Source organism: Anser anser (assembly GCF_964211835.1).
Source record: "Anser anser genome assembly, chromosome: 12".
In the NCBI taxonomy this organism is placed as follows: domain Eukaryota; kingdom Metazoa; phylum Chordata; class Aves; order Anseriformes; family Anatidae; genus Anser; species Anser anser.
Genome location: NC_139733.1, coordinates 14,367,779 through 14,393,578, shown reverse-complemented (window position 1 = coordinate 14,393,578; position 25,800 = coordinate 14,367,779). Strand labels below are relative to the sequence as shown.

Genomic DNA, 25,800 nt, shown 5'->3' with positions numbered 1-25,800 from the left:
GGTGTGGTGGTTTTTTGTTTTTTTTTTAGGGGGCGACGCGGGGCTCGGCGGGGAGGAGGGGGGGAGAGGCGAATCTGCGGGAGGAGGGGGTGAGGTGCGCGGCGCGGGGGGGCGGGGCCGGGGCCGGGGCCGGGGCCGGGGCCGGGGGGGGTGCGCGGCCGGCAGCGCGCGGCGGGCACCGGGCGGGGCGGGGCGGGAAGGGAGACACCGGGAGGGGACGGGAAGCACCGGCACCGGGACCTACCGGCACCGGGACGGGACCCTACGGGAACCACCCGGACGGGAACCACCGGGACCGGCACCGGGACGGAAAACACCGGGATCCCCGGGGCGGCACCGGGACGGGACGGCAGCCACCGGGACGGGACCCTACGGGAACCGCCGGGATGGACGGGACGGGACTCACCGGCACCGGCACCTACCGACACCGGCACCGGCACGGGATCCACCGGGACCACCCGGGACGGGGCGGGAAGGGAAGGGGCTGACACCGGGACCCACCGGCACCGGGATCCACCGGGACGAGACTGAACGGGACTCCCGGGGCAGCACCGGGACCCACCGGCACCGGGATGGGACCCACCGGGACAGCACCGGGGCTGGCACCGGGACGGGGCGGTACCCGCGGGACGAGGACCCACCGGCACCGGGACTGGAACCGGGACCGGAACCCCCCGGGACCCCCCGGGACCCTCCCCGTAGCACTACCCCGGCGCAGTCCGGTTGCAGCGCTTTATTTACAGCCGGTACCACCGGTACAGCCCCGCCGCGGCCCGGGACCCCCCCACCGAGGGCTGCGGGGACCCGGCGGAGCCAGGCAGCCCCGCACCGGCAGCCCCGCACCGGGGCCTCCCCGGTGCCCACCGGCCCCGGGCTCCCCCGCGGGGCTCCCCCCGCCGTGACGGAGGGAGCGGGGCCGGTGCCCCGGTGCCAGCCCCGGTGCGGGGCTACTGCGGGTCGGCGCGGCGCGGCTTGATGTCGCGGGTCTTCATGTAGGACAGGAGCTGCTCGGGGATCTCGGCCAGCACGTCCTTGGCCAGGCGCGCCATGCTCAGCACCTGGTTGCCCGAGTCGTCCACGTAGTCCCGGAACGGCACGAACTGCGGGAGGAGGCGGCGGGCACGGCCGGGAAACGGCCCTCGAGCCCTGCGCCGCGGCACGGGACGCAGCCCCGCGGCCGCCCCGTGCCACCGGCCCTGCCTGCAGGAGGCTGCTCGAGGGCACGAGGGCAGCGTGGGCCTGACCCCACACCGCCACCGCCACGTGCCCGGCTCCCACACGATCCCGTTACCTGCACGATGTCCCTCTCGGCGTAGCGTCCCCGCGAGGACACCCGCACCTCGTCGCCGTCCAGTTCCTCCATGGCTGGGGGGCAGCGCCGCTCAGTGCCCCGCGTGCGGGCAGCGCCCGTGTCCCCCCAGCCCCGTTCCCTTCCTCCGGGCCGCCCCGGTGCCCCGAGCCCTGCTCACCGTCGAATTCGGCCGGCCCCACTCCCACGATGATGATGGACATGGGCAGCGCCGAGGCCTGTGGGGTGGAGGCGGAGGGGCAGCGGGGGCGGCACCCCGAGTATTTGGGGTGCCCGGGACCCGGTGGCGCGGCCGCGGGGCGCACTCACGGTGACGATGGCCTCCTTGGTCTGCAGCATGTCGGAGATGACGCCGTCGGTGATGATGAGGAGGACGTGGTACTGGGAGCCGTCCGTCACCTGGGCGGCCGTCCTGCGGGCACAGGGGGCACGGGCTCCCTCCAGCAGCCGGCCCCGTGTCACCTCGCCGCGCGGGGACGGCGCGGGGACAGCCCCGCGGCGCTCACCCGGCCACCTGGTTGATGACGGGGGCGAAGTTGGTGGGCCCGTAGAGCTGCACGGTGCGCAGGCTCTGCAGGTAGGACTCGAGCACGCCCTCGATGCCGGCGCAGCTAGGGTTGTCCTCGTTGTTGTTCTGGGGGACACGGGACGGGCGCTCGGGGCGGGGGCACAGCTCCCCCGCTCCCTCCCACGGCTGCGGGGCAGGATGCGGCCAGGCCGGGTGCTTCCCCGACCCAGGGGCTGCCCCCCCCGCCCGGGAGCTGTGCCTTCACCCTCAGCCCTGCCCCGCGGTGGGGCTCCCCCCGAGCCCCAGAGCGCACCAGGGGGAACTGGTGGGAGATCTTGCCGTCGGGCGGCAGCTTGGCACCGAAGCCGTAGGCGGGGAAGAGCTTGTCGCTGTCGTAGTCCTGGATGATCTCCCCGACGGCCTTGAGCGCCAGGGCGTAGGCGCTGAGCTGGTAGGGGCTGGCGTAGTGCAGCGAGGTGGGCTGCGACGGCATCCCTGCGGCACAGCGCCCGTCGGCACCGCCCTGCCGCCGCCGCCGCCCCCCCGGTTGGCCCCCTCCCGGCCGCCGCGCTCACCGTTGGAGGCCGTGAAGTCGATGGCGACGGTGAAATTCAGCTGGGTCCTTGGAGGGAGAGCGAGGGAGGCCGCTGGCCCCACGGTGCAGGGGTCCCGGCTGCCAGCCCCGCGGCACGGTGCGTCCTCTACCCGTGCTCCCCAGCCCCATTGCTTGGCCCCGTGCCCCAGCCAACACCCGCAGCCACCATCTCGGCACCCCCAGCCTGTGGTGTCACCGTCATCGTGGTCCTGGCCCCCGTCCCGGTGCCCTGGGTGCCTCGGGAGCCTGGGGACACCCGTCCCCACTCACCCGCCTCGGATGTAGTCAACGAAGGTGAACTCGGACTCGACGGAGAAGGAGAGCAGAGTCACCTGCGGGCACACGGGGTCAGGACCATGCCCCCACCCCAGGCAGGAGACCTAAAAGCACCCCAGCCCCACTCACGGTGCCGGAGTTGACGTATTTCTTCTTCTTGCACTTCTTCCTAGGGTTCAGCACCTGTGGGCACGGGCAGGTCCCACTGTGGGGCTCCCAGCACCCCCGGAACGCCCCTCCTGGCCGTACCCCCCCTACCTCATACACCGTGAACTGGCTCTGTGCTCGGGACAGCTCCCGGTAGCTGGTGGCAAACTCCCCGATGAAGTCGTGGCTGCGGGGGGGAGCGCGGGGGCCGCGTGTGGCACGGGGCGAGGGGCGCCCCGACGCCCGCCCCTGCCCCTGGGGGCACGGCCTCACCTCCCGTCGCGGTCCCAGTCGTACACGTCGATCTTCACCGTGCTGGAAGCAAAGCGGGGCTCAGGGGGAGCCGCCAGCACGGCCACCGCGGCTCCGGGGCCGTGGGGACGCCCTGCCCGTGGCACCCGGGGCTCGGCGTGCCAGCGCCGTCAGCGCCACACCGTGTGCCCGGCCCGCAGCTCTGCGGGGAGGGGAGTGGGGGAATTTGGGTCACGGCAGGGCTCTGGGGAAGGGGGGGAAGCTTTTATGTAATTTGGGTTGCAAAAGAGGGGAAAAAAAAAAAAAAAAACACAATAAGGACCCAATTCGGAGCTGCTGCTGATGGCAGGGCTACACCTGCCGGGGAGACGCTCACGCCCTGCCCCGGCCCCACGGCTGCCCCACGGCACCATCCCCGTCCCCTTGCCGGGTCCCCAGCCCCTCACCGGTCGTAGTCCCCGTTGCAGAGGGCGCGCACGGGGATGGTGAAGGGCTGCCACACCGGGTTGAGCGTGTTCTTCACCACCTCCGTCTTGTGGCAGATGGTGAAGCTGCGGGGACAGGGCAGGGTCAGGGCGCGCCGCGCAGGGACCCGGGTGCCCCACGGCCCCGTGCTCACGTGCCGTCCTCGTTGCTGCGGTAGAAGACGAGGAAGGGGTCGGATTTCCCGAAAAAGTCCTTCTTGTCCAGCTTGTTGGCGCACAGCTGCATCGTGACGATGTCCTGGGGACGAGGACCGTCACCTCGGGCCGGCTCCTCGCCCCGTGCCCCAGCAGCGCCCCGAAGTGCCAGCGCTCACCCTGCAGTTGCTCAGCTCCTCGGCCAGCAGCAGGATGGTCCCGCACCGCTTCCCTGGGACCCCCCTGCGACAAGAGGCCAGCGTGGGGACGGTGAGGACAGGACGGGGCAGGACGCGGGGTGCTCTGCGTGACCCCATGGTGCTGGTGCCTTCCCCCGTGCGCAGCGGGGCCGTGGGGGTGTCCCCAGGTGGGGCGGGTGGCCGGGGGCACGGTGCGGGACCCCCGACCCCACCGCGGGGTGCGACTCACGTGAGGGCTCTCTCCAGGCGACCCCGCTGGGACCCGATCACCTCCCCCAGCGCCACGAACGCCTGCCCCAGGAAGTCCTGCGCCCCGAGCAGAGGGTGTTAAACCTGGGGACTCCTGCTCGCAGCCCCCCCCCCCAGACCCTCACCCATCCCCAGCCTTTGGTCACCCTGCCCCACAGCCACCCCAAGTGCCCTGCACCCACCCTGTCACCCCCACAGTAGTCACCCCCAGCCTAGGACACATCCTGCACACCCAGGTTCGCCCCCATATCCCTGAACTCATCCTGCACCCACAGGATCACCCCATGCGCCCACTCCACATGCCCTGGACCCATCACGTGTCCCCCACCGGAGCCGCTCCACGTGCTCTGGTCCTACCCTGCATCCCAGGACCACCACGCACCCCCCCCAGGGGACTGATTTTGCAGCATGGCAGACACCTACCTTCTGCCAGTCCCGATGCGGCATGGAGAGACGAAGAGCAGGCTGAGCCCCCCGAGGCCAGGGGTGCCTGTCCCACCCGGGAGCCCCCTCAGGGGCACAGCCTTGGGGTGCCTCCATCCCCAGCAGCTCCCACCATGCTGGGACATCACCCCGTGTCCCCCGGCCCCGCGGCGCTCACCTGCTTGTAGATGGAGCAGCTCTTGGAGTCCACGTTGTAGCTGCCGGTGGCAGAGCAGAGCTGTGAGCTGGCACCCAGACACGTCCCCATGTCCCCACCCAGCACTCGGGGACCCCCACTGGCCCCACACATTTCCAACCCCTCGGCCCCTCTGCGCTGTGACAATTTTCATTGCCTCGGTGCTTTGTCACGGTGTCCCGTGGGCTGCCCACGGGGGCTCAGCACCCGTACCCCATTGTCCCCGTGGGTGCAGAGGCACTCACACGTCGAAGCGGAGGTTTTGCTTCTCCTCGAAGTAGTAGTCGAGGACAAACTTGCGGACGAAGTCGGGGTTCAGGGTGTTGTCGATCACCTCGGTGCGCCCAAACTGCGGAGAGAGGGGTGAGGGCGGCCCCGTGCCCGCCATCCCTCCCCATGGCAGCTGCCCCAGCACTAATCCCCGCGGGGATTAGCAGCGAGGAGGGATCATTAGCGTGGAAGTCGGTGGCCATATGGGCCCATTTAACCGAGCCGGGGATTAGCCAGGAGCGGGCACGCTGGGGGCTGCAGCACCCCTGGCATGGGGTAGGGGGGACAAGGTGAGAGACGCAGCGCTCACCTCCTTCCACTCGCTGCTCCCCGCGCCCTGCACGAAGAGGACGACCACTGCGGAGAGAGGAGCGGAGCCGTGCCGTGCCTTGCCACGCTGCGCTCGCACCGCCGGCAGCGCGCCCCTGCCACCCACCTGGGTCAGACTTGGAGAAGGTGTCCATGTCCAGCAGGTTCCTGGGGGGACGGAGCCAGGCGTGAGCGGCCACACGCTCCCTGGGTGCCAGCACCCAACCCGCTGGGGGTCCCCGTGTCCTCCCCGGGCTGGGCTTTTGGGGGATGGCACCGTGCTGTGCCGGCACTCGGGGCCGAAAGCCCCGCAACCCGTGGGACACGGGCAGGAGGCCGGGTGGAGGGAGCTCGTCGGGACGGCGAGGAGCAGCGTCTCCAGCGCTGACAGTGATTGAACATGACAGGAACCCATTTACAGGACGAAACCTTCCCCGGTGCTGCCGGCGACGGCTGAGCACCCGCCGCACCCCGGTAGCGGGAGTGCAGCTAATGGAGAGCGCAGAAGTGAGAAGAAAGCAGACACTTAGCAGGGGCCGGGCAGCCCGCGGGGGCCAGCCCGCACCGCCCCATGGCCCCCCAGAGCAGCAGATGCCGGAGCACTTTGATCGCTGCCGTTGTTGTGGTTTGACACCGGGGAGGGCCGGGGGCCGCGAGCGGCTCTGCTGGGATCCTTCCTGCGCCCTGGTGCTCAGCCAGCTGCCCTGGCCCAAGCGGGCAGGGCCAGGGGGCAGAGAGAAGCCCCCGCCAGGCTTTGCTGGCAGCCCTGGATGGAGCTGAGCCCTCGGGGGGCTGCAAAGCTGGGGCCTGGCTGTGCCCTGGCCCCTGCCCGGGGATGCCAGCACCCACAGCCCCACAGCCCCGCCGCCCGCTGCCCAGCGGGGCTGGCAGGCAGGGAGGGGGCTCAGCTGGGACCCCTGACGCATCTGCAAGGAGGGGGCACAGCAGCCCCCTGCCCAAACGTGGTCCGGAGCTGGCAGGGAGGACTTCGGGGCCACACCGGGCAGGGCGGTTGATGGGGGCAGAGGCCTTCCCTTGTCCCCCAGCACAGGGGACGCTGCCGGTGCCGGTCCCCGGGGGCAGGACCCCCGCGCAGGGCCGTACGTGGCCACCCGCAGCCGCCGCTTGCCCCGCGGTCCCCGCTCAGCCGGAGGCACCGAGCAACAAACACCCCGGGGCTGCGGGCACCGAGCCGGTCCCGCCGCGCTGCCCCGCGCACGGCCGGCACCGGGCAGGGCACAGCCGGGCTCCCGCTCCCGGTCCCGGCCCGGAGCCCCGGGCAGCTCCGGGCGCCGGGGTTGGGGAGCACCGAAGGGGAGCGGGCGCAGGACGCGGGGCTCCCGGCGCATCCCCCCCCGGCACCGCCGCTCCCACCCGTCCCCCGGCACCGAGCCGCCCCGCTCCCGGCTCACCGGCAGGACACGGTGAGCTCCACCTTGGTGCCGGGCACGCTGCCGGCCGCCGGTTCCAGCGCTCCCGGAGACGCCATCCCCGTGCGGGCGCCGCCGCTGCTCCGCGCCGCCTCCTCCCGCGCCGCCGAGGCGGGCGCGCCCGGGGGCGGGCACGGGCACGGCGGCCCCGGCCCCGGCGGCAGCGCCGCCCCGGTGAACGGGGGGCTCGGCCCCGGGCACCGGTACGGAGAGGAGAGGCAGGGGGGACACCCGGTGGGCGACGAGGCTCGGCCCCGCCGGGAGCCCCCGCCGCGGGTCGTGGCCCGGGGGATGCTCGGTGCCGGCTCCCGTCCCGTCGGGGCTCCCGTCTGCAGGCGCGGGCTCGGAGCTATTTCGGTGCCGCCGCTCCCGGAGCGTGGGCCGGGCTATTTATAACCAGCGGCGCCCCCGCCGGAGCCGCTCCCGGCGCCCGGCTCCCCCGCGCCGCCGCCGCCGCCCCCCGGCTCTGCCCGCAGCCCGCCTCCCCCCGCCCGCAGCCCAGACACGAAGAGGCGGAGGGGCGGCAGAGATGGCTTTACTGCACCGGGGGCCCCGCAGCCCCCCCGCCGCTCCCCCGGACCCACGCAAGGGCGGCCGTGAGCCGGAGCCGGGTGCGGGGTCCACGGGGGCCGGCGTGTCCCCAGGGCCGGGGGTCCCGGCTCGCCCCGGGTCTCCTCCAGCCAGCGGTCGGTCCAGGAGCCGGGCGCTCAGAGCGTGCTGCTGCCTCTCAGTCCCACGCCCCGCACGAACTGCTCGAGGAGCCCCCCGATGGCCCCCGAGGGGCTGGGGGGCACGGCCTTGAGGCCGATGGTGCGGCTGTAGCTGGCCAGGAAGGAGGAACGCACTTCTTCCAGCCGGGACTCGCGGTCGCTCGCCGACACCAGCCTAGGAGACAGAACGGGGAGGTCAGCGGCGGCGGGCACCCCGCTCCCGGGGCTGCGCGGGGGGACAGGGCTTGGGCTCGGCCCCTGGATCCCGCAGCGAAGGTGGCCCCTGGTGCTGCTGCCCCCTGAGCTCGGCAGCTCTCCCCTGGTGTCCTCCTCCACCACCACCCCGCTCCTCCCCGCGGGCGCACACAGAAATCGCCGCTTCGGCCCAGCGGGCGCCGGCTGCCGTCAGCCCCCCCGTGCCAGCTCCCTGCCTTTCTGTGTTTCCAGATGGAGCCCGTCCACAGCTGCCGTGCCTGGGCAGTTGCTTCCACCCCGCTTCCACTCGTCCCTCGCTTCCCAGCCTCTGGCTGCCCCTTTGTGCACGCCTGCGAGCACATGGAGAGCTTTGGGGCAGGGAGCAGGTGCCAAAATTCAGGGCGGGAGGGGAGCTGAGATGTGTTACCGCTGCACACGGGCAGAATGGAGCCTGCAGAGGACGGCACGGTGTCCCCCAGGCCCCGCTCTCCTCTCCAGCTGGGCTGTGCACCTGGCTTAGCGCACAAAGAGGGGCAGGAAGGCAAGGCGTCCGCCGGGGGAGCAGCAGAAGGCAAGGCAGCCCTTCAGAGGCAGCCTGAACCCGGCCTCCGCGCCGTGCCCACGGCCCCCGGGGGAGAGGAAGGCGTTCCTCAAAGGTCGCCCCAAGGGCACCGCACGAGCCTCCCCATCAGAAATTCTCTTTCATCTCCCCCAGCGCCCGGGCCCGGCTATAAATTGGCACAGCTAATTTGAACGGGAGCGTTAACCACCCACAGCCAGCAGCTTCGGTCCGGAAACGGCAGCGAGAGGATGCGGTGGGAGGGCTGTAAACAGCGAGCGGGGCTGCGGCAGGCAGCCCGGCCCGTGTTTACAGTGCCTGATAATAAGGAGAAGCCAGAGGGCAAAGTAGAAAGGCAACATCTCTAAACACGGGAAAAAAAAAGACGCTTTTTGGTAAGCTAATTAGAAGGCAGAGCTCGCCAACCTGCTAGCATTAAAAATAAGCTGCAGGAAAGCAGGGCTTGCTTGCACCTCGAGTTCAGCGATCTTAAATCCTCTGCAGACGCAGAGGTAAGAGAGGCAAGCGAGGGCGGGCAGCAGAGCTAGGTCCTGCAGCTTCTCGCGTTCACACCTCTGCCCAGGGCAGGCTCTGTGTTCAGACAGCTCCTTTCAGAGAGTGAGAGACTGCAAGGCGTGGGTTTGGCCAGCTGGCCGCTCAGTGCCACCTCGGTGCCGAGGTCCAAGAGCGGGGCTGGGCGCGTGTCCTGGCCAAGCCCCCGTTGCCCTGCCCTGCTGCGCAGCCCCTGGTGCAGGACGAGAGGAGACGGCCGAAGCCCCGGCTCCAGGAGAACCCTGACGAGCCCCACACAAGCACAAGGAAGCAGGGTGTGAAAAGTGTACCTCCACCCCAAACTGCTGTGGTGCCCGTGGAATTGAATCTCTAAAATCTCACTGCTGGGCAAAGAAAAAAAATGGGATAGAACTACAGTGGGCTCCTAAGCAAACAGAGCTGCTGCAGAGCGGAGAGAGAGAGGAGGCCCTGGGTCAGGCTTGAGGCAATCGATATCCACACAATATTGTGTTCCCCTCCAACCAGCCGCCTGCTCCTGCAGCCAAGCAGTCCCCAGCCCAGGAGCACAGCACCCCGCAGCTGCAGCGAAGAGCTGAGCAGGGCAAAGCACCCGTAGCATCTGCTGCATGCCCAAGGGAGGAGCAGCACCGCTGTCCCCCTCCTTTTGAACCTGGCTGGCCCAAGGACCCAGGCTCCAAGCTACAAGAACCCACGGGCAGCTTCAGTGCTGCAGAGCCCAACTTCACGTTGCACTTCTCTACCACATTCCCTGTCCTGACGTTAGCTCCAGCTCCAAGAAGGGTGGCAATGACTCTCACTGCTGAGCAGCAGCCACCTAGCACAGCCAGGCTCAGGGGACAGCAACGCAGCCACTACTTCAGACACGTGCTCTTCAGTCACTTCCAATTCCCCAGCCAGCGGCAGGAGCAGCGCAGCGAGTCCCAAAGCAGCAGGGAGAAGCATCACCCAGCCAGTGATCATCATCCCCAGTGATTCCCCAACCCAGCCAATTCACAGGTCTTCTAAATTCACCGTCACTTGGGGAAGCGGCTCTGCTCCACTCGGCAGGACAGCCCACAGCCCCAAGAGCAGCTGAGCCAGCCCAGGCCGCCTGTTTCACGGGAGACGTTTGTTTTCACCCTGCTCTACCCCCAAAGCCCGTCCTCAGATCTCTGGTTAGGGGCCGGGGGTGTTTGGCGGCACACCTCCAGCCCAGCTAGCTAGCGGCAGGCCCTCATCTGCCATTTCAGCTTCGTGATTGAGAGTGTGCAGCCTGAAGGCACACGCCGAGGTTCTCCTCTAACAGCAATTAAAGCTCAGCTCCCGTCTTTCTGCAGAGGTGACTTTCAGCCTGGGGAGGAAGGCGTGCCTCCCAGCCGCTCTGCACAGCGCCGTGCAGGGGGATGCGGGGGGGCTCTGCTGCCCTGGCCAGGTGCAGCGCCTGCAAACGCTGCTGCATGTGGTCAGACAGAATAAAAGCCCCTCTCCCACTGCAGCAAGGCTCTGAACCCGGCAGGGAGATGTGGAAGAGCAAGATCCAAAAGCAAGAAGGGCTGGGTCACCAGTCCTGCCCTGACAAGCAGGCATCCTCAGCTGCGCTAGACTGATGCCCAAATTCACTGTTTTTGGGGAAGAGAGAGAAAAGCCTCCTGCAGAAAGCAACTTGGCAGAGAAGAAGCCGGTTTCTTTCAGAGTCCAGCACAACCAGAGCGCGCTCAGTGCCAGAATTTCTCAGTGACAGAATTTGCAGATGGAAAGCATCAAGGCAGCGAAGACGGGACAGCTTGTTGCAGGCTCCCAGGCTTCTTCGAAAGCACCGGGGTGACAAAGCTCCAGCGCTTGCAGCCAGCCGAAAGCCCCCAGGGGACAGATCCTGCGTTTGAGACACTTACAGGCAAGTGCTAGGGAACTCATCCGGGAAGCTGCAAGGGAGAGAGGCGTCCGCGCTCAGGTTCGCCTGCTCCCGAATGCTGCCACACCCTGTCACCATCTGCCAGCTGCCAAAGTCTGTGGAAACGGAAGATCCGGGCAGAGAATGGTCGGCCGATCTGGGGCAGAGAGAGAGGGAGACGGTGCAGTCAGTCAGGTCACTCAGCCACATGCCTTCCCCTAACGCCGCTGCCAGGGACGCGCGGGGACGGCTGCCAGCAGCGCCCGTGCCAGCAGCTCCGACGCCGTGGGACCAGGGCGCAGCATGCAGCTCCGGCTCGGCCCCGGGCCAAGCCTTTCCTTTGAAAGCGCGGGGAGAGCCGAGCTGGCCGGGGCCGACAAAGCAGCAGAAGTGCCCTCGGGGCCGGACAGGACAAAGCCAGCGAGAAGCAGGTGGCCATGCAGAACCGTGAGACCCGTCAGCAAGGTGCGGCGGCCCCAAATCCCTCAGAGATGCGGATGCAGCGCTGCACAGGGGACATCCACCCGCCGCTCATTTCAGCTGGCAGCACCTCCCAGGGCCATGGCGAATTGTTACTGTGACTGGGCTGCTGCTGAGGAAGATTTAGAGATCCTTGGTCCACGGCCCTTCGAAAGGAGGTCAGTCCCGAGGCCCTGCCAGCAGCTCCGAACAGAGCCGGTCGCTGCCCCCGGGCACCCGCCCGCCTCGGCACCTGCAGGCTTTTCCAGCCCTGTGTCAGAAGGGCGGGCTGTGCCAGCAGCCAGGTGGCAAAACATCTTTAGGGTAAGAAAAACAGCCAGGAGGAAGGTAATTGTTTGCGATACAAAACCTCCTGCCAAGAAAGGAGGGAGCATGAAAGCTGACAAGCGAATCTGAGGCGTCCCTCCAAAATCACCGAGAAGCAGGCACAAGCACTCGAGACGAACCCGGAGCTCTCGGCTTTGGGGGAGCGAGCAATTACTGTGCCCGTCTGCACAGCAGAGCGTACATTGCTGCAAGCACAGCCTGTGGCAGAGATACTCAATTACACACTCCCAAGATCTTCTGGATAATTTATCTGCGATCTGCTGGGCAGCAAGCAGGGCGAGAGCTCCAGCTCCAGCTCTGCCGGGCCAGGTACTCGCACGCCGTCTCCGCAGCTAAGAATAGCAGTGGCGCACTGCAGCTGCTCCCCGAGAGACCAGGGGAACGGCGAGGAATACAGGATCTCCCGCAGCCAGGAGGGCCTCAGCAAGACCGGTGTGAGAGGGGGAAGGCACAGGGGGAAACCTGTTTGTGATCCAGATCTAATCCCCAGGCTGGCATTTAACTGGGCTGATCGATACAGCCAAGCTCGAGAGGTCTGAAATAGGGCCCCGAGCTGGACGCACACACCAGGGGCAGTCCCACAGCTCGTTGCACCAAGCTCCCCATGGCAGCGCTGGGGATCCTGCAGCTACAGGTCGGGGCATCGCCGCTGTCTGGGAGTTCGGGCTCCAGAAAGGCATCACAGCAGGAAATGGAAGAGCTGAGCCTCACCTGCCTTGCACAGCCCCTGTCCTGAGGCTGCCAGGTGAACCCAGCAAGGCTCAGAGGGGGGATGCGAGTGTCAGCCACTGGGGAGAATGCCAGAGCATGTAAGAACGAGGGCACTTCCCATCTGGGAAGTGGAACAGTAGAACACGCTGTTAGAGATCAGACAGGGCTAAGCTTCCCTGGAACATGAAGAATTCATAAAGGAAATGGAGCAGTTTTTCACTGACATCTCCCCTCTCCATGCCTTTGCCAGATAAAGCAGAGGAGAGCAGGCAGAGCACTTGGGCCCAGAGCACAGCGCAACGCTGCAAGCACAGCAGGAACAGCGCAGAAAGCCAGGGAGAAGCACACGAGGACTGGAGGAACACTGCTTCAGCACACGGGGAAGAGGAGGCTCTCACCTCCCCTGAGAGGGCTGCACAGCCAGACAGGAAAAATGGGAGCAGCTTGGCTACACGTGCGGTGACCAGAATTTGAGCTAAAGCAGTGAAGAGGTCTATGGGCAAGACAGAGGACAGACATGGACAGCATTACCGTCAGGAAAGTAATGAGTTGCCAAACAGGACAGGCCTGGGGACAGGTTAAAAAAAGAAAAGGCTGTGAAGATGGCAAGCCTGGACAGCAGAAACAGGTGGAGATGGGCTTGGGTACGCAGGACTTCCAGGTGTAGATGGAGAGAGCTGCACAGAGCTCTGCAGCTCTTGTGAAGGGAGTGAGTAGTACCAGGAGGTGCCTAGGAGACTGCCCACATGGCAAACAAAGGAACAAGAAGTGATCCAGGGCACAGGGACAGCAGAAATGTCACTGCCCTGTATCAATCACACCGGCCAGGTGAGTCTGCGACAAAGGCGAGCAGCAGATCTTTCCTGCTTTGGGTGTGTGGCCTCAGCTCCCAGCTGCTGGGTCACCTCCCCTGGCTGTCAGCTGAGATTACACCAATCTTACACCACCTCCAAGAGGTGGATCAAGTCACCTCTTGAATCTGTTCTTTGACAGGCTGACGAAAGCATCACATCCCTCCTACAAGACGGACTCGGCGGTTCTGTAGCCCTCTAACCCTTCCTGGGGTCCCTGACCCTGCCAAGCAGCGGTGCAAACCTGACAGTGCTGAACCACCACCCGAGCAGGTCAATTCCTTCTGCCCATGCTGCAGAGAAGGGCAGGCGGGTATGAAACTGCTCCATGCCTGGCCCCACAGGACAGGCAACGCGCTCCCAGGCTCCCCATCTCTCATCTGTAACCCACCTGCAGTGAGAACAACGGGGAACCCCACACCCCAAAGCACAGCCCCCAGGAACTGCCTGACCGAGCCCATCAGTGCCCAGCTGCCCGACAGCACTCACTGCTTCGTCCTCCCCTCCGGGCTGCTCCAGGCAGCTCAGAATTCATCACGCTACATCTAACCTAACAGCACAGGAGTCCAGGAGATCAAGTCAGCTGATTCTGCCTCTCACCTCCCGGCAGCAGAATAAACACTTGATGATTAATTGAATAAACTGATCATCTCTGTGCTGAGTCCAGGTCTTCTCTCCTGGCCTTAACATCTGAGCCCAGCCAGCAGAGCTAAAACACCACAGCAGGCTCTCTCTCTGCCCTCCTCGCTTCTCAAGGGAGGCTCCTGGGGAAGTGTCACAGCCAACAAACACCTTAAACAGCCCCAGAAGACAGCAGGGGCTGGGTGAGAGAGGCAGGGAAGACAAAGCACAGGGAATTTTGTGCTTGCTGCAAGGACAGTGGAGCTCCTTAAAAGCTGAGCTGGGCTTGAGACCAACGTCTTTAGGCTGACCGGTGCAATCTAGTCAACCCCAGAGGTGAAAATGTCCCTGGTATTTCTGCCCCTGAACTCTCCTGGCAAAATCGTGCCGCAGAGGCCCAAAAGGGGCTTTGCTGATGCCCCGGTGTGAGCTGTGGGTGCTGGGGCCCCAGGCCTGTAGGACCAACAGGTCTGCAACGCATTACAGCCGTGCCAGAGGCTGGCTAGCTGGGGGGGCAGCGCAAAGCAGCCGGGTGACTACAGCAAAGCTGACACGGTCGGGAAAGAGGAGATACAGCAAGTCTTCAAGTTGCCGTATCTGCCACAGACATCTAACGGCAGACAGAAAGAGAATGAAAGTGAGCTTCACACACCCACCTCTTCAGGTCCACGAGTGGGAAGAAACTCCCTCAAAAGTGCAAAATTAACAAAATTAGATTAGCAAAACAGAGATGAGCTGCAAGCTGTTCCTTCACACGAGGAAGGACCTTTAGCGGGCCGCAAACTGGCAATTCCTAGCCTGGAACGGTTCCTTGTAATTAGGTCAGCGCTTCCCATGCAACATGCTGCACATAATAGAGTAGCTCCGAGCCCACGGCCACCCGCTTACCGGAGGAGAGCCAACACCGGAGGCACAGCGACGATCGGGGATCCTTCCGTGCCTTAATACGTAAGCGAGATGAGCGCCAAGTGCCCAGCAGCTCAGCTCTCATCCTGCCCCGTCCTGCCCCCGCTCACCTGCCCCGTTCCTACATACCCGGGACCATTTGGGAGGCATTTGGGCAGCAGCCCATTTGCCAGCACACGCTCTGCGCCTCGAATTCAGGCGTTCAGAAGGTACCGTGCACACGGACGGGCTGGGGCAGCCTGAGCAGAGGGCAGCCAGTCCCTCCTGTGCGTGGGAGCAGTTGGCAAGGAGCGCCTGGCACCGACGGCCCCGGCTGGATCCCAGCCCACTGGCTGCGGGCTGCGTGGTGCCCTACCAGCCCCGCGGCTCTGCCAGCACAACCGCCTGGGACTGCGGCACCGTCACCTGCCAGCCAGAGGGGCCTGGTGAGCCTGGTTTGTGGTCAAATCGTGCAGTAGGGCCAGAAAACCTTGTGAAGGATTCCTGTCCTCCTGCAGTTGCTATCCCAAGTCTTGCTGCTATCACCTCGCAGATACAGCTTCCAAGCCAGGTGGATGTAAGGAGCAAGACATGCGCAGTCACATCACTATCAGAAAGACCCCAAACCAAGGTACAACAGCTTCTCTGTCCCTCCCTGCACTCCCTCCACTCACGTCTGAACCACCTGCTGCCCTTTAAGCGAGGGACTTCTCTCTGACTGTTGACCAGAGCAGTTCCTCCGCGGTTTAAATCCTGCAGATTTCAACTCTTCAGACCACAGTACTTTGGGTTTTGTTTAATCGACTTAGCAAAAGCACATTCAATCAAAGATTATCCGTCTGCTAATCCACATTAGCAGTGTGCACACGCACTAAATCCCTGACACAGATACAGGGTTTTTCTGCAGTGTCATGGGATGCGTAGACCATTAGTGGCTTGCAGACCGTATCCCGTGCTTGCATTTGACACTACTCACTCACACGCGGGGAGTTAGAGCCAACACACGCTATCTGCTGTACTCAGGAGCTCTCAGTTTGTAGAACAAGATGCACCGTGTCCTACCCTGCAAATACGCTGTGCAGTATTTTCACGCATGTTTGCCCTCAGCAGATGTGATTTTACCATTGCACTGGGACAAGCTGGAAAGACAGCCTATTGTGGGTCTGGCGTTCCAGTTTGCCTTTGCCTAACGAGAATCACCCAGGGCCATACAGGCACCCGCGACCTCTGGATGAGAGCAGGACTCAGACGGACTGGCGAGGAGACTGCTGTCACTTGGCTCCTACCAGCTCACCTGGTGTTTGGGACTCTTTCCCTTGGACATCCTGGCTCCTGTGCCCAGGAGCTGCTGCTCATCTCTGACAGCTTGCTTTCCCTTCCCGTCCCCCGCTGAGCTCCCCTGCCTGCCAGCACACGGGCTGGACTGTTTATGTGAATTGCCTGAAGGGTGCCTGCTGGCATTTTACAAGCAACCACTTTTCCTCTACTGCTGCTGCAGTGGTTAAGTGGTTTGTTGCTATGGCCACACAACCAGGATTAGGAAGTCAAGTACAGTAGTTTCTTCATCTTAAGAGCCTGGGGTGTTACCCTGCAGCAGCGCTGGAGAGATAAAGGTATTTTCAGCGTCATGATTAGTCTTTGTGCTCCAGCCTTTCCATCCTAGTCCTTCATTGTTCAAGGGGGGGAAGGGAGAGAATTTAACTCTTCCTCCCACCACAGATACTCCTTCTCCACCCAAAACGGGACTCTGCCTTTCCTTCAAGGGGGAGGGTGGTAGCTGAGGAACTGAGGTAGCTGAGGAACATCCATCACCTGCACCAGGTTCACTATGTGAATTCAGCCTGACATAGCCATGCTGAGTGACATCTCCTCTCTCTGGAGATCAAACAAACCGTGTTCAGGCCCCAAAAGGTGCAAGCCATGTCAGCTAACGAGGCAATGCACTGCTCAAGTCCTCAGCTAGCAGAGCTGTTACCAGTGTTATCCCGGGGAAGGCAGACAGGGCAAGGACCCGAGTCTGGCTGATCTGGCAAGAGGCTGCGAGGCAAAGGAGGGTAACTGTGCCAGAAGACTTGGTTTGAAAGAGAAGCTCAGTTCAGCTGTTGCCTTGACAATTCCACCCACTCTCAGCAGGGTCTCCAGGCTTACTTCCTCTAGCCGGCACAGAGAGGAGCAGAGGAAACCCAGGTGACACCAGAGATGGAGAAGATGGTGCACACCCCATCTCCACCCAGCAGGAGCATAGCAGGTTAACCACCTCTGCATACATCTGACTTCACCACTTTGGCCTCACAAATGGTTCCTTTCTCCCATCCCCTTGGTTTCAGGCCTTGCAATGGCATCCCCTTTTATATTCTATTTCCTCTCATGCACTTTTTTTTTTTTTCAGCTCAGCCTTTCATACTGCCTTGCTCATAAAAGTCAACACGGACTGGGGATGTACTGAGGCACCTTCGCTGCGCTGAAGCAAAGGCTTTGTGTCATGACAGAAGCTAGCATAAAGGTCAGAAAGAAATGCTTAGAGTGAAATTCACAGAACATTTACTTCTTACAATGAGGGAACACTGCAGCTCCTTCTCAAGAGTTACTTATTGGGCACAGTGAAAAGCCAGCCCCTGGGACCGTGGCTTTGGAAGTAACAAGCTTCCCCACCATGCCCGCCTGCTGCCTTGAGCCCTGGGGATGCTGGTTCCGAGCACCTGACAGCAGTGGGCAAAAACATCCAAAAGCGTATAGACACCTCATCCAGACACAGCCAGAGGGAAGATAATTGCTGGCTTTATCAGCTCTGAGCCCCAGGAGCGCAAATCCCAGGGGCTGTGATCACCCCCTTCCTGCAGAGCTGTTCTGCCTACTCCGATTCTCTTTCTTTTCACAGAGCAGAGTCCAGCTGAAGCATTATGAACAGCTTCTGCCACGGCACTGCTGCAAGCTTGCTACCAGGCACTTCATGCAGCTCGCTATGTCTTGGGAACGGCATGAGACCAAACACAGGAACAGTGGCATTGCTGTTATGAACAAGAGCAGACCCCCAAGACAAGCTGCTTTCTCTCTGGTATTTTGCTTTCTTCTTGGGAGACTTGTTTCAGAGAATATAGAGGTGGGCTCCAGCAACAACTGGAAAACATCCTACCGATCTCTTTCCCTGGGGAGATCAGTCACCGTCATTTATGAAAACCGTCGCAATGATTCTTCTCTGGAATCAAGAAGCTTGTTAAGAAGTATTACAAATTTTCAATGCTTTACTTGTTTGTCACTGTTTTGCATGTGATGAGAACGTACTAAAATTTGGCTGGTGGCTGTTCTGAAGGGAATCACTAGAAAAAGACTCATCAGAAAACCTGCAGAGACAACACAAGCGTTTGATGCCATTAACAGCAACCTCTTATCTAAGAGCCTCTTTATCCCCCTGTCAGTCTCAGCACATGGTGTTTGCTCCGCAGGCTCTGCTCTTTCTTCCCTAGCTTAGCTCACCGCTCTACTTTGCCCTACCACAGCATCAGGCTTCAGAAGAGTGCCAGAACATCCTTTGTTACGGCACGAGATTAGGCCCACCATCTCCCAGCTGCACAGTGGGAACACGCAGCCTTGCAGGAGGAACCCTTTGGGCTGGCACAGCACCTGCAGCTTGCTCCCAGTAGATCCTACCTCTGCTTCCACCAACGCCCAGATTTTCACCCTGCAATGTCAGAAACGTCAGCAGAGGGAATAGAGGACTGGATAGGTGCAGAGTGAGGTCTGCCTGGACTGAAATGTTTCCTTCCAACCATTGCAAATCCCTGTGGGGGCATTTGACAGAGAGTGCTGTGAGATCCAAGCATGCAGGATGCCAAGAAGCCAGACCTTGTGGAGTAGAGGCATGCACCGAGGACAGGCAGAACACACACCCAGCTGTTATTGGCAGTTCCTCACTCCTCTAAGTGGGCTGAGGCAGGAGCTGGTGTTTAGTGGCAAGTTCCCACACAGTTGGGCTAGTGAGGAAGAGGCCTCCGGAGGCCTGTTTGTAGGTACAAACCCACGTGCTCTGTGGTTCCGAGCTACACAAAGGCAGCCAAGCACTTTCTTTATCCAACTCTCCTTTTGCTGAGAAATGCTCTGCTTCATCCCCTCTCACCTGGATCTGGGCACCTCCAGCGGGCTGCTTCCAATCCTCAGGAAGTTATCAGAATGCGTTGAGGAGGAGGAGCTGGAGGACTTCACTTCCACCATCCCCGCAGAAGGCAGCCTGTCTTCAGACTGCTGCGCCCTGCTCCAGAGCACAGCTTGCGGCGATGATGCACAGCTCTTCCTCCTGTGGGATGGAGGGCCTGGGTGAGAAAGCTGGCTCTCTCACGTTCTCCAGCTAGGAGCTCTTTCCACAACAGACCAGATTTTACCCCAGCAGCTAAACTCTTGTTCGCCCTGAACCTGCCTTCCCCCCTCCCAAGGAACAGTGAGTCACAGGCAACGGCTCAGGGACGGGGGCACACCGAGCTCAACACATCTTAGCCCATTCTTTTATGGATCACCATCCACGTGACCTGGAAATCAGAGACAGGAGAATGCATCAGCCCACACACATACAGCGAGTGCTTTGTTTAGTCTAGCTGTAAAAACGCCTCAAGCAAGGGGCCTCCCAGCAGGGAAAGACCATTTCAATCTGCTTCAAACTCTGCAGAGTGTACCAGTCGAGGAGCCCGGCCCAGGTGGGCGTTTTTGTGTACTGATGAGGGTGGCAAGTACACAACACCAGTGTTGTTTTCCCTTTTAGCAATTTCCTTTCGACACCACTGCACTGACCACACGCTCAGAACTGACAATCTCTCTGGTGCATTTCAGTCCTCTTCCTGTCTGTGCTGACAACCCAGAACTGCTCTGGCTTCTTTTCTAGCCGGTGCATTCGGACTTGTGCACAATTGGCTGTCCATTGCTGCATCAGGTCTCAGCTCACATTACTGTCTAGATACATGCCAAACAAGCACACACATTTGGAACTACTCCACATCGCTGCTGCTCCACATTCAGGAGGTTCTACTTTCTTACATATTTTTTCCCCCCTGGAAAAATCCCAAGAATTTTTCACCTTCCGATATCACAGCGAAACGGGTAAAGATATTGCTATGTACACAGGAAAATAGGAAGAAAAAAAAAAGGCAAATTAATGCAAAGAGAAGATCCTGTTCTTCCTGGAAAGGGCCCCTTAACTTTGACTGAGATCAAGAACTGTCAGCAAGTGCAGCTAAAGACAGGCTCACTGTACAGTGGGAAGCACGATACCTCCCTTCACTTCTTGAAGTGTGTCCACCCTCAAATATCACACCACAGCCTCTCTCAAGCATTATTCATCTCATGTTATCATAGCTGCCAACATCTCCAAGAACAGCCCGCAGAGACAGGCTCGTACAGCTAACAAACAAAATGCCTCTCCATGCAAGGAGACCTTGAGCCCACTTGTGTTCAGGGCAACACAAAGAAAAATCCTATCTTCCCTCTTAATGCTACGCGCAGCCCAACTCTCTGTCGATCACAATGCTTACAGCAAGCTCTACCTGTTCTCCAGACTACACAGCCATAACAGGCTGTGGGAGGACGTCCGTGCCTAGTTCCCTCACTAAACACTTGTGGCAAGGCTCACAACCTTCCCTTCCCTGAGCTCGTGTCCACGACACAGGCCCAAACCACCAGTGCGGTACTGGCAGCTAGCCCCAACACAACCTGATGGCTCAACCAGGAACAAAAGCAAACTACAATCAGAAAACACATCACAGAAGCAATCCCTGATACGTACAAGTGCAGCAAATGTCTTGCACCGTGCTCTGACCACTTCGTATCTTGCGATCACATGTAGGCTTTGAGCTGTGGGATCTAGTCTGGGCTGCAGGATCTAGTCTGCATGTCCTGAGCACTCCAGAGCACTGTAAATGCTTCCAGTTTCCTACACCCTGTAGCCAGACAAGTGGAAAGTTGTCCTCTACTTGCTGCACTCACTTTGCTGCGGACAGGTATACTCTGTGTGTTAAAGAGGACTCTGTGATGGACGCTTGGCAAATGCAGTTTGGGGGGTCCCCATCACCGTTTTGGGGATTCTTCATTAAGATTATCTCTTCCCCTCTTCAGCTTTTTATAAATTGACTCACAAAGTGCTTTAGAAAGGCTGCTGCCACTAGCATGGCTGCAGGCTCGGTCCCAGAAGACTTCCAGCTGCCTCCAGCACAACCCAGATTTAATTTAAAATAATTGCACTATAAAATAGCATCTTCACATGTGCTGAGGGAGAGGAGAGAAAAATTAAACTGAGAGGGGCAACCCTACAGAAAGATTCTGGAATCCCCAAACAGCACCAGAAACCCCACAAGCAATCACAATGCCTGTCCCAGAGCAGTCACCCTACACCTTCCCCAGTCCCCACTTGCAGGCAGCCACCAGCACCCCCAGGCAACTCCTCTGTGACCCTCTACCAACAGGGAGCACTGAGAATTTCATGTTCTTGCCCCGAAGTATCCCAAAGCAGCACTGCAGACAGCACCCTGCTTCCACTCACACACCTCACGTTAGAGGGGCTTAAGTACAGAGGAGGTTCTTGGCCACCCAGTCCACCTACCACTAACTCAGACAGTACCCTCCCTTAACCTCTTCTATAAACTAAATTTCATTTTAGGGCAACTAAGCTTTCTGCCTCCTTTTTTTCCCTGGGGAGGCTGCTGCCAAATGCCATTCCTCCTGCAGTTCAGAATGAGCTTTTAAAAGTAATGAAATCCTTCAGAGATGAAATGTAACAGTGAAGGGTGGGGAAAAAAAAAAGAAAGCAAACTTGAGGAACACCCTTGCAAAAGCCTAACGTGGTCACTAACATGGGGTGGTCTCCAATCCTCGGTGCAGAACTGTAGCATGAATTGTGGCAAAGCCTCTGAGAGCCAAATTCCTCCCTGCACTGTAGAGAACCCATGCCCCAGAGAGCAGACCTGGATGGTGAGAGACTTCAGAGAGATCTTTTCTACAGTGCCCAGAGCCTGCCCCTCTTGTTCTGCAGCCCACTGAGCGGTCATCTCCTCACCATGCTGCCTGGGCCTGTGCTCCTGCTGGCATCAGCTCCACGGCTTCGTAGGTGAAGCTCCCGGCTGCTCCGGGGGAGCTCTCCATCCCCAGGGAGAAGTCGCTGCTCAGGCTCGTGGTGCTGCCTCGGTCTCTCTGCTCTAGAAAGAAGAAAACAGGGCTACCTGAAGGCCAGCCAGGTCTCGCTGACTCCCTCACCCTTCAAGCAATACCCTTTCTATTTGCTCTAGGGCCTCGTGGTTGCGAGCCCCAAGGGAAGCACACCCCTGTGCAATCCCCTTGGTGCTGGGAACCCAAGCCCCCAAGCGACCATTACCAGCACCCCAGGGCGCTGATGCTCAGCGGCAGCACTCACTGAGCATGCAGATCTCCTCCAGGGTGAAGCCAGGTGACAAGCTCTTCCTCCTGGGGAAGAAAAGACAGGGTTACCCCGGGCACGCTCCAGCGCTGCGGGGGGGCTGGCCGCAGCCAGGTCTCTGCAGCACGCGGCGGGTCGGAGCAGCGGGAAGCCAGCTGTGCAGGGACAGAGGGGAGGGGATGGGGCCGGTGGGAGCTCTCTGAACAGCCCCAGCCCACACCCCCCGTGCTCTGACAGGCTGCAGGCAGTCACCTCCTACCTCAGAGCCCGCAGCCTCCTCCAGGGTGGGCTATGTTCCCCTCTGCCCCTCCTGAACTAGGGGTTAACCTTTAGCAGCCTGCTAAGAACCAGCCGTCCCTGCTCCCCCCAGCAGTGCAGGACGGACGCTGCCGCGCAGCCTGCTTGAGCCAGAGCCCACGTCTCTGGGTTCATCCGTGCTAAAGCAGCCATGGATAATCATTAAGCAGAGAGCCCATTTCAGCATGGACAGGTTTTCAGAGCACATCGTGGCACCTCACAAGCCTCGGCCCCGTTTTGCAGCCTTCAGAGTGCAGAATAAATTAAAGAAAACTGGGCCAGGACACCAGGGCCTCGAGCTCCCCAAAGGAACAGCACTAACAAGCTGCCTGGCTCTGCAGCCCATGCAGCAGCAAGCAGAGGCTCCTTACCTCTGTGACTTCACAGCAGAGAACTCCTCAGAGGTGATGTGCTTCAGAAAATTGAAGCAGAAAAAGAAAATCTGAGCAAAGGGAGAGAGAAGAGCTGTTCAGGAATGAACCCGAGGCTTCATGCAGCCTCTTATCTTGGTGGGGAGGTGCTGGCAGGAAGGAGATAGCAAGAAATCTGCAGCTACTAGACTCCTGGTGCCATGGGCTGCCACCATCCCGTCCTTCTCTTGCTTGTAAAACTGACCCTCTGTTCCCTGCCACAGGGAGGCCCAGAAATGAAGGTGCATGACAGGTCTCCTTATCGACACCTTGCACACATGCCACAAGCACACAGCATATGCTCATGCCACCAATGCAGAACAGAGCAGACCCGGCCCCCAGCAGCTGTTTATACATCCAGGTAAGCAGCAAACCCAGCTGCTGACTGGGGTGAGTGATACTAATACAGGGTCCTGAACCCCCGAAAGGTGGAGAGCAGGCCAGAGCTCCAGCTCTGCTTTCTCCAAGGTGTGTGATACCGTTCAGAGGCAGGGATTCCCTAGTGAGGCTACAGTCTGAGGAGCAGGGGATTAGCTTTAGGGTTAGACATACTTCCCACCTCTTGATCCCTATCCAAAAATGACATTGCAATGTACTGCAACTACAGTCAGAGCAATCATTGTGTTTTTGTTTGGTTTTTTTTTTTTTGCTTTGATTTGAACAGAATTAACCCACTAAACTGCCTCCCAGACCCATCTGGGCACTGCCAGACACACACCCTGGAACCAGCACAAGCGGCTCCACCAGCCTGAAACAGCACGCAAAAGCCACATGCAGCTGCAGCACCCAGGCAGGAGAGCTGGCACGCAGGACAAGCACACGAGACTACACTACTAGCTTTATTTCCAAGCTCCCAGGAGTCACACACCTTAAGACTCTCTTCTCATTGCTGAGCTGAATAGCAAGCCCTAGCAGCCTTTCACCAGGGGCCTATAATGGCACTGTGGGGAACCAGCAGGACTGACGCCCACCAACCAAACCACCAGAAAAGCATTCCCACACCTTACGGATAAGGAATTGACAGGGGAAGGCTCCTACCTCACATCTGCAGCACCTCAACAACCCTTTTAGAGCCCATCCAAACCAGTGATATTGCCATGAAGCAGACAATGAGCACTGCTACCATAAACAAGTATCCTGAGAGCAGAAAGCGATGCTGAGGCATTGCCCCAGACGAGACACTCACCTCTTCTCCTTTACTGAGTCGATCGACTAACATGTGCCTGGAAAGAGAGCAAGGGAGGGAGGTCAGTCACTTGCCAGAAAGCAGAATCGGAACAATGCAAGAACAGCCAGGTGACTAATCCTCCAGATAGAAAATGCATTAGCCTCTTTTTGTCACAGCTCAGTGAGAGATGCCCCACCATCTACCTTGGGCTGTGAGTGAACACCAAAGGTGACCCTCTGAAGGCTTCTCCCCTGCTGCGTGGGGTTACATAAACAAATAAACCTTAATGTGCCTACCCAAAGAGAAACCAGTCATAGGCCACTGTCAGGTAGAGAATCTCAGACGGCTCCAGGGACACGTGGATCAGCCCATCCTGCAAGGCAAATGAGAAACAGACTTCAGGCAGCAGCCCTGGAGACTGGAACTTGGTGTTCAGGATCTACAGAGAGCTGGCACGGTGAACCGAGGTGCCCAGAGCTTGCTCTGCCTCCAGCACGAGTTGAACACCCTCCTGGTTACAGAACACTAGCTCCAAACCCTGAGCATCTTTGCAGCCTACAGGACAGAGAATCCCCTGAGCAGAGCTGCAAGCGCCTTGCTCCAGCTGCCTGTGATGCTGTGCCTGACGGCAGGACAGCACGTTGGGCTCCACTTTGAAGCCAATCCACATCCCCTCTGAAGGCAGGATGAGCAAAAGAAACATTAAGTGCTCCAGCACCACTTTCTGGTGACACAGTCGCTCACCCTCCGAGCAACCACCCCCAGAAGCAGAGCAGGTCAGGCAGGTACTCACAGCCCATAAGGAGAGGCGCAATAAGGAGATGAAGAGAGGAGTTCGATCCCAGCCGGATATACAGTGCACCAGCAGCCCGCTGTCGTCTGTTACAGGTGGGAGTGGGAAGGAGAAGGAAACAAAAAGATGTTGCAACAAGAGCAAAGACTTTTCTTTACGGCAAATCTGCAGTGACAAGCTATTCTCCATCTCCCCAGCCTGGGCTCAACAACAGAGCTGAGCCACCAAGCCAGAACATTTTGTCTTGAATATGGCAGCCAACAAATTGCTCAGAGTGTCCTGGGCTGTCAGCAGCCCCAGCTGATGTGCTGTCCTGGTTCTGACAGCTGCTCAGGACACGCAGTCACTAGGTATGAGCATCATTTTGCTGCCCAAAGCATACACCCCTCCAGTCACAGCCCATTATCACAATCTATCCCCACAACAGAAATAAACCTGCTCCAACTGACCACTTTCTCTCAGCCTCACCAACCTTCCCACTGCTAACTGATCAGAGGCACACGCAGGGAACCAAACTCCTGCGCTCTCCAGAACATTTGCAGCGTGTCCCAATGTAACTGCAGGAAAGTCTGCAGTTTGCTGGGTGGGCAGAGCCAGCCGTGGCTCCATCTATCCAGCAGTGCTACATATAAAGTCACTGTGCCTGGGAATGGGATGCCAACAAAGGGCAATATACCCCCTTCAAGGGGTGGCTGTGATGACAGAGGATGTAAGGAGCTCCAACAGCTGCCTAGTGAGACTCCAGATAAGGGGGACAAAATACAGACACATGGCAAATAAGAGAGACAACAAGGAAAGGAGCAAAAAGGAAAGGGATCAGCAAGTCCCTCTCTAGGAGGGGAGCTGGAGCCCTGAGACTCTAGGACCATCACCCTGTTCTGAAGAGAGAGAAGGGAAGCTCTCCATACAGGGGCTCTTCTGCATTAGGAACCGATCCACAGCTGCACTATCAGCTTCTGGAGGAAGCAACTGCTGCTAGACTGCTGGGAGGCAAGGAATGCGCCTTACCATCACTATTGATGATAGAGATCAGCAGCTTCAGGTAGTTCTGCGTCTGCTGCACGAGGTCCCAGCTCTGTGCCAAAAGAGAAATGTTGATGGTAAGCAAGAGGCTGCTCTGCAGTTCTGAGTTTGCCATACTCTTGGTTTCTATATCCAGAGAAATAATTCCATGGCCATTTGTTACAGTGACAGGCTTTCCTCTTGGTCAGTCTT

At 60.3% G+C, this 25,800-nt stretch overlaps 2 protein-coding genes across 30 annotated transcripts in view; both read right to left on the bottom strand.

The window, feature by feature from the left end:
• Positions 1–145: 145 nt before the first annotated feature.
• Positions 146–6,914, bottom strand: CPNE9 (copine family member 9). Of its 27 annotated transcripts, none has more exons than XM_083796132.1 (20): positions 6,767–6,912; positions 5,482–5,522; positions 5,356–5,402; positions 5,021–5,124; positions 4,758–4,797; positions 4,137–4,213; positions 3,887–3,950; positions 3,707–3,810; positions 3,534–3,638; positions 3,109–3,150; positions 2,947–3,022; positions 2,818–2,871; positions 2,683–2,744; positions 2,393–2,439; positions 2,131–2,312; positions 1,816–1,943; positions 1,619–1,721; positions 1,470–1,527; positions 1,281–1,365; positions 798–1,146 (listed from the first exon to the last, which is right to left on the bottom strand). In XM_083796132.1, the coding sequence occupies exons 1-20, from the start codon at positions 6,841–6,843 to the stop codon at positions 948–950; spliced, it is 1,695 nt and encodes a 564-aa protein (XP_083652258.1). In that variant the 5' UTR covers positions 6,844–6,912; the 3' UTR covers positions 798–947. The 27 variants fall into 27 exon arrangements, 24 of the variants coding, with proteins under 24 accessions (XP_083652264.1, XP_083652245.1, XP_083652265.1 ...); XM_083796129.1 differs by having other exon boundaries at positions 798–1,100; positions 1,292–1,365; positions 6,767–6,911; XM_083796121.1 differs by lacking the exon at positions 6,767–6,912 and having other exon boundaries at positions 798–1,100; positions 1,292–1,365; positions 5,482–6,726.
• A 389-nt stretch (positions 6,915–7,303) lies between these two features.
• Positions 7,304–25,800, bottom strand: part of MTMR14 (myotubularin related protein 14) — a 30,999-nt gene continuing 12,502 nt past the window's right edge. Inside the window, exons 10-19 of one of the 3 annotated variants that reach the window (XM_083796204.1) lie at positions 25,594–25,660; positions 24,586–24,671; positions 24,089–24,165; positions 23,811–23,847; positions 22,586–22,656; positions 21,915–21,964; positions 21,561–21,699; positions 18,642–18,818; positions 10,654–10,809; positions 7,304–7,669 (exon numbers count right to left, since the gene is read on the bottom strand). In XM_083796204.1, coding sequence (XP_083652330.1) covers positions 7,492–7,669; positions 10,654–10,809; positions 18,642–18,818; positions 21,561–21,699; positions 21,915–21,964; positions 22,586–22,656; positions 23,811–23,847; positions 24,089–24,165; positions 24,586–24,671; positions 25,594–25,660 — 1,038 coding nt within the window. In that variant the 3' untranslated portion in view covers positions 7,304–7,491. Of the gene's footprint in view, positions 7,670–10,653; positions 10,810–16,338; positions 17,869–18,641; positions 18,819–21,560; positions 21,700–21,914; positions 21,965–22,585; positions 22,657–23,810; positions 23,848–24,088; positions 24,166–24,585; positions 24,672–25,593; positions 25,661–25,800 lie in introns of those variants that run through there. The other 2 variants (XM_083796205.1, XM_083796206.1) reach the window with 2 other exon arrangements.

Excerpts from the sequence above, each read along its gene's own strand:
- CPNE9 (XM_083796116.1), bottom strand. The coding sequence starts at position 6,703 with ATGCGCCGGGAGCCCCGCGTCCTGCGCCCGCTCCCCTTCGGTGCTCCC. Across the intron at positions 2,440-2,682 it reads GTTGACTACATCCGAGGCGG|GACCCAGCTGAATTTCACCG; the intron begins GTGAGTGGGGAC and ends TCTCCCTCCAAG. Across the intron at positions 1,722-1,815 it reads GTCATCAACCAGGTGGCCGG|GACGGCCGCCCAGGTGACGG; the intron begins GTGAGCGCCGCG and ends CTGTGCCCGCAG.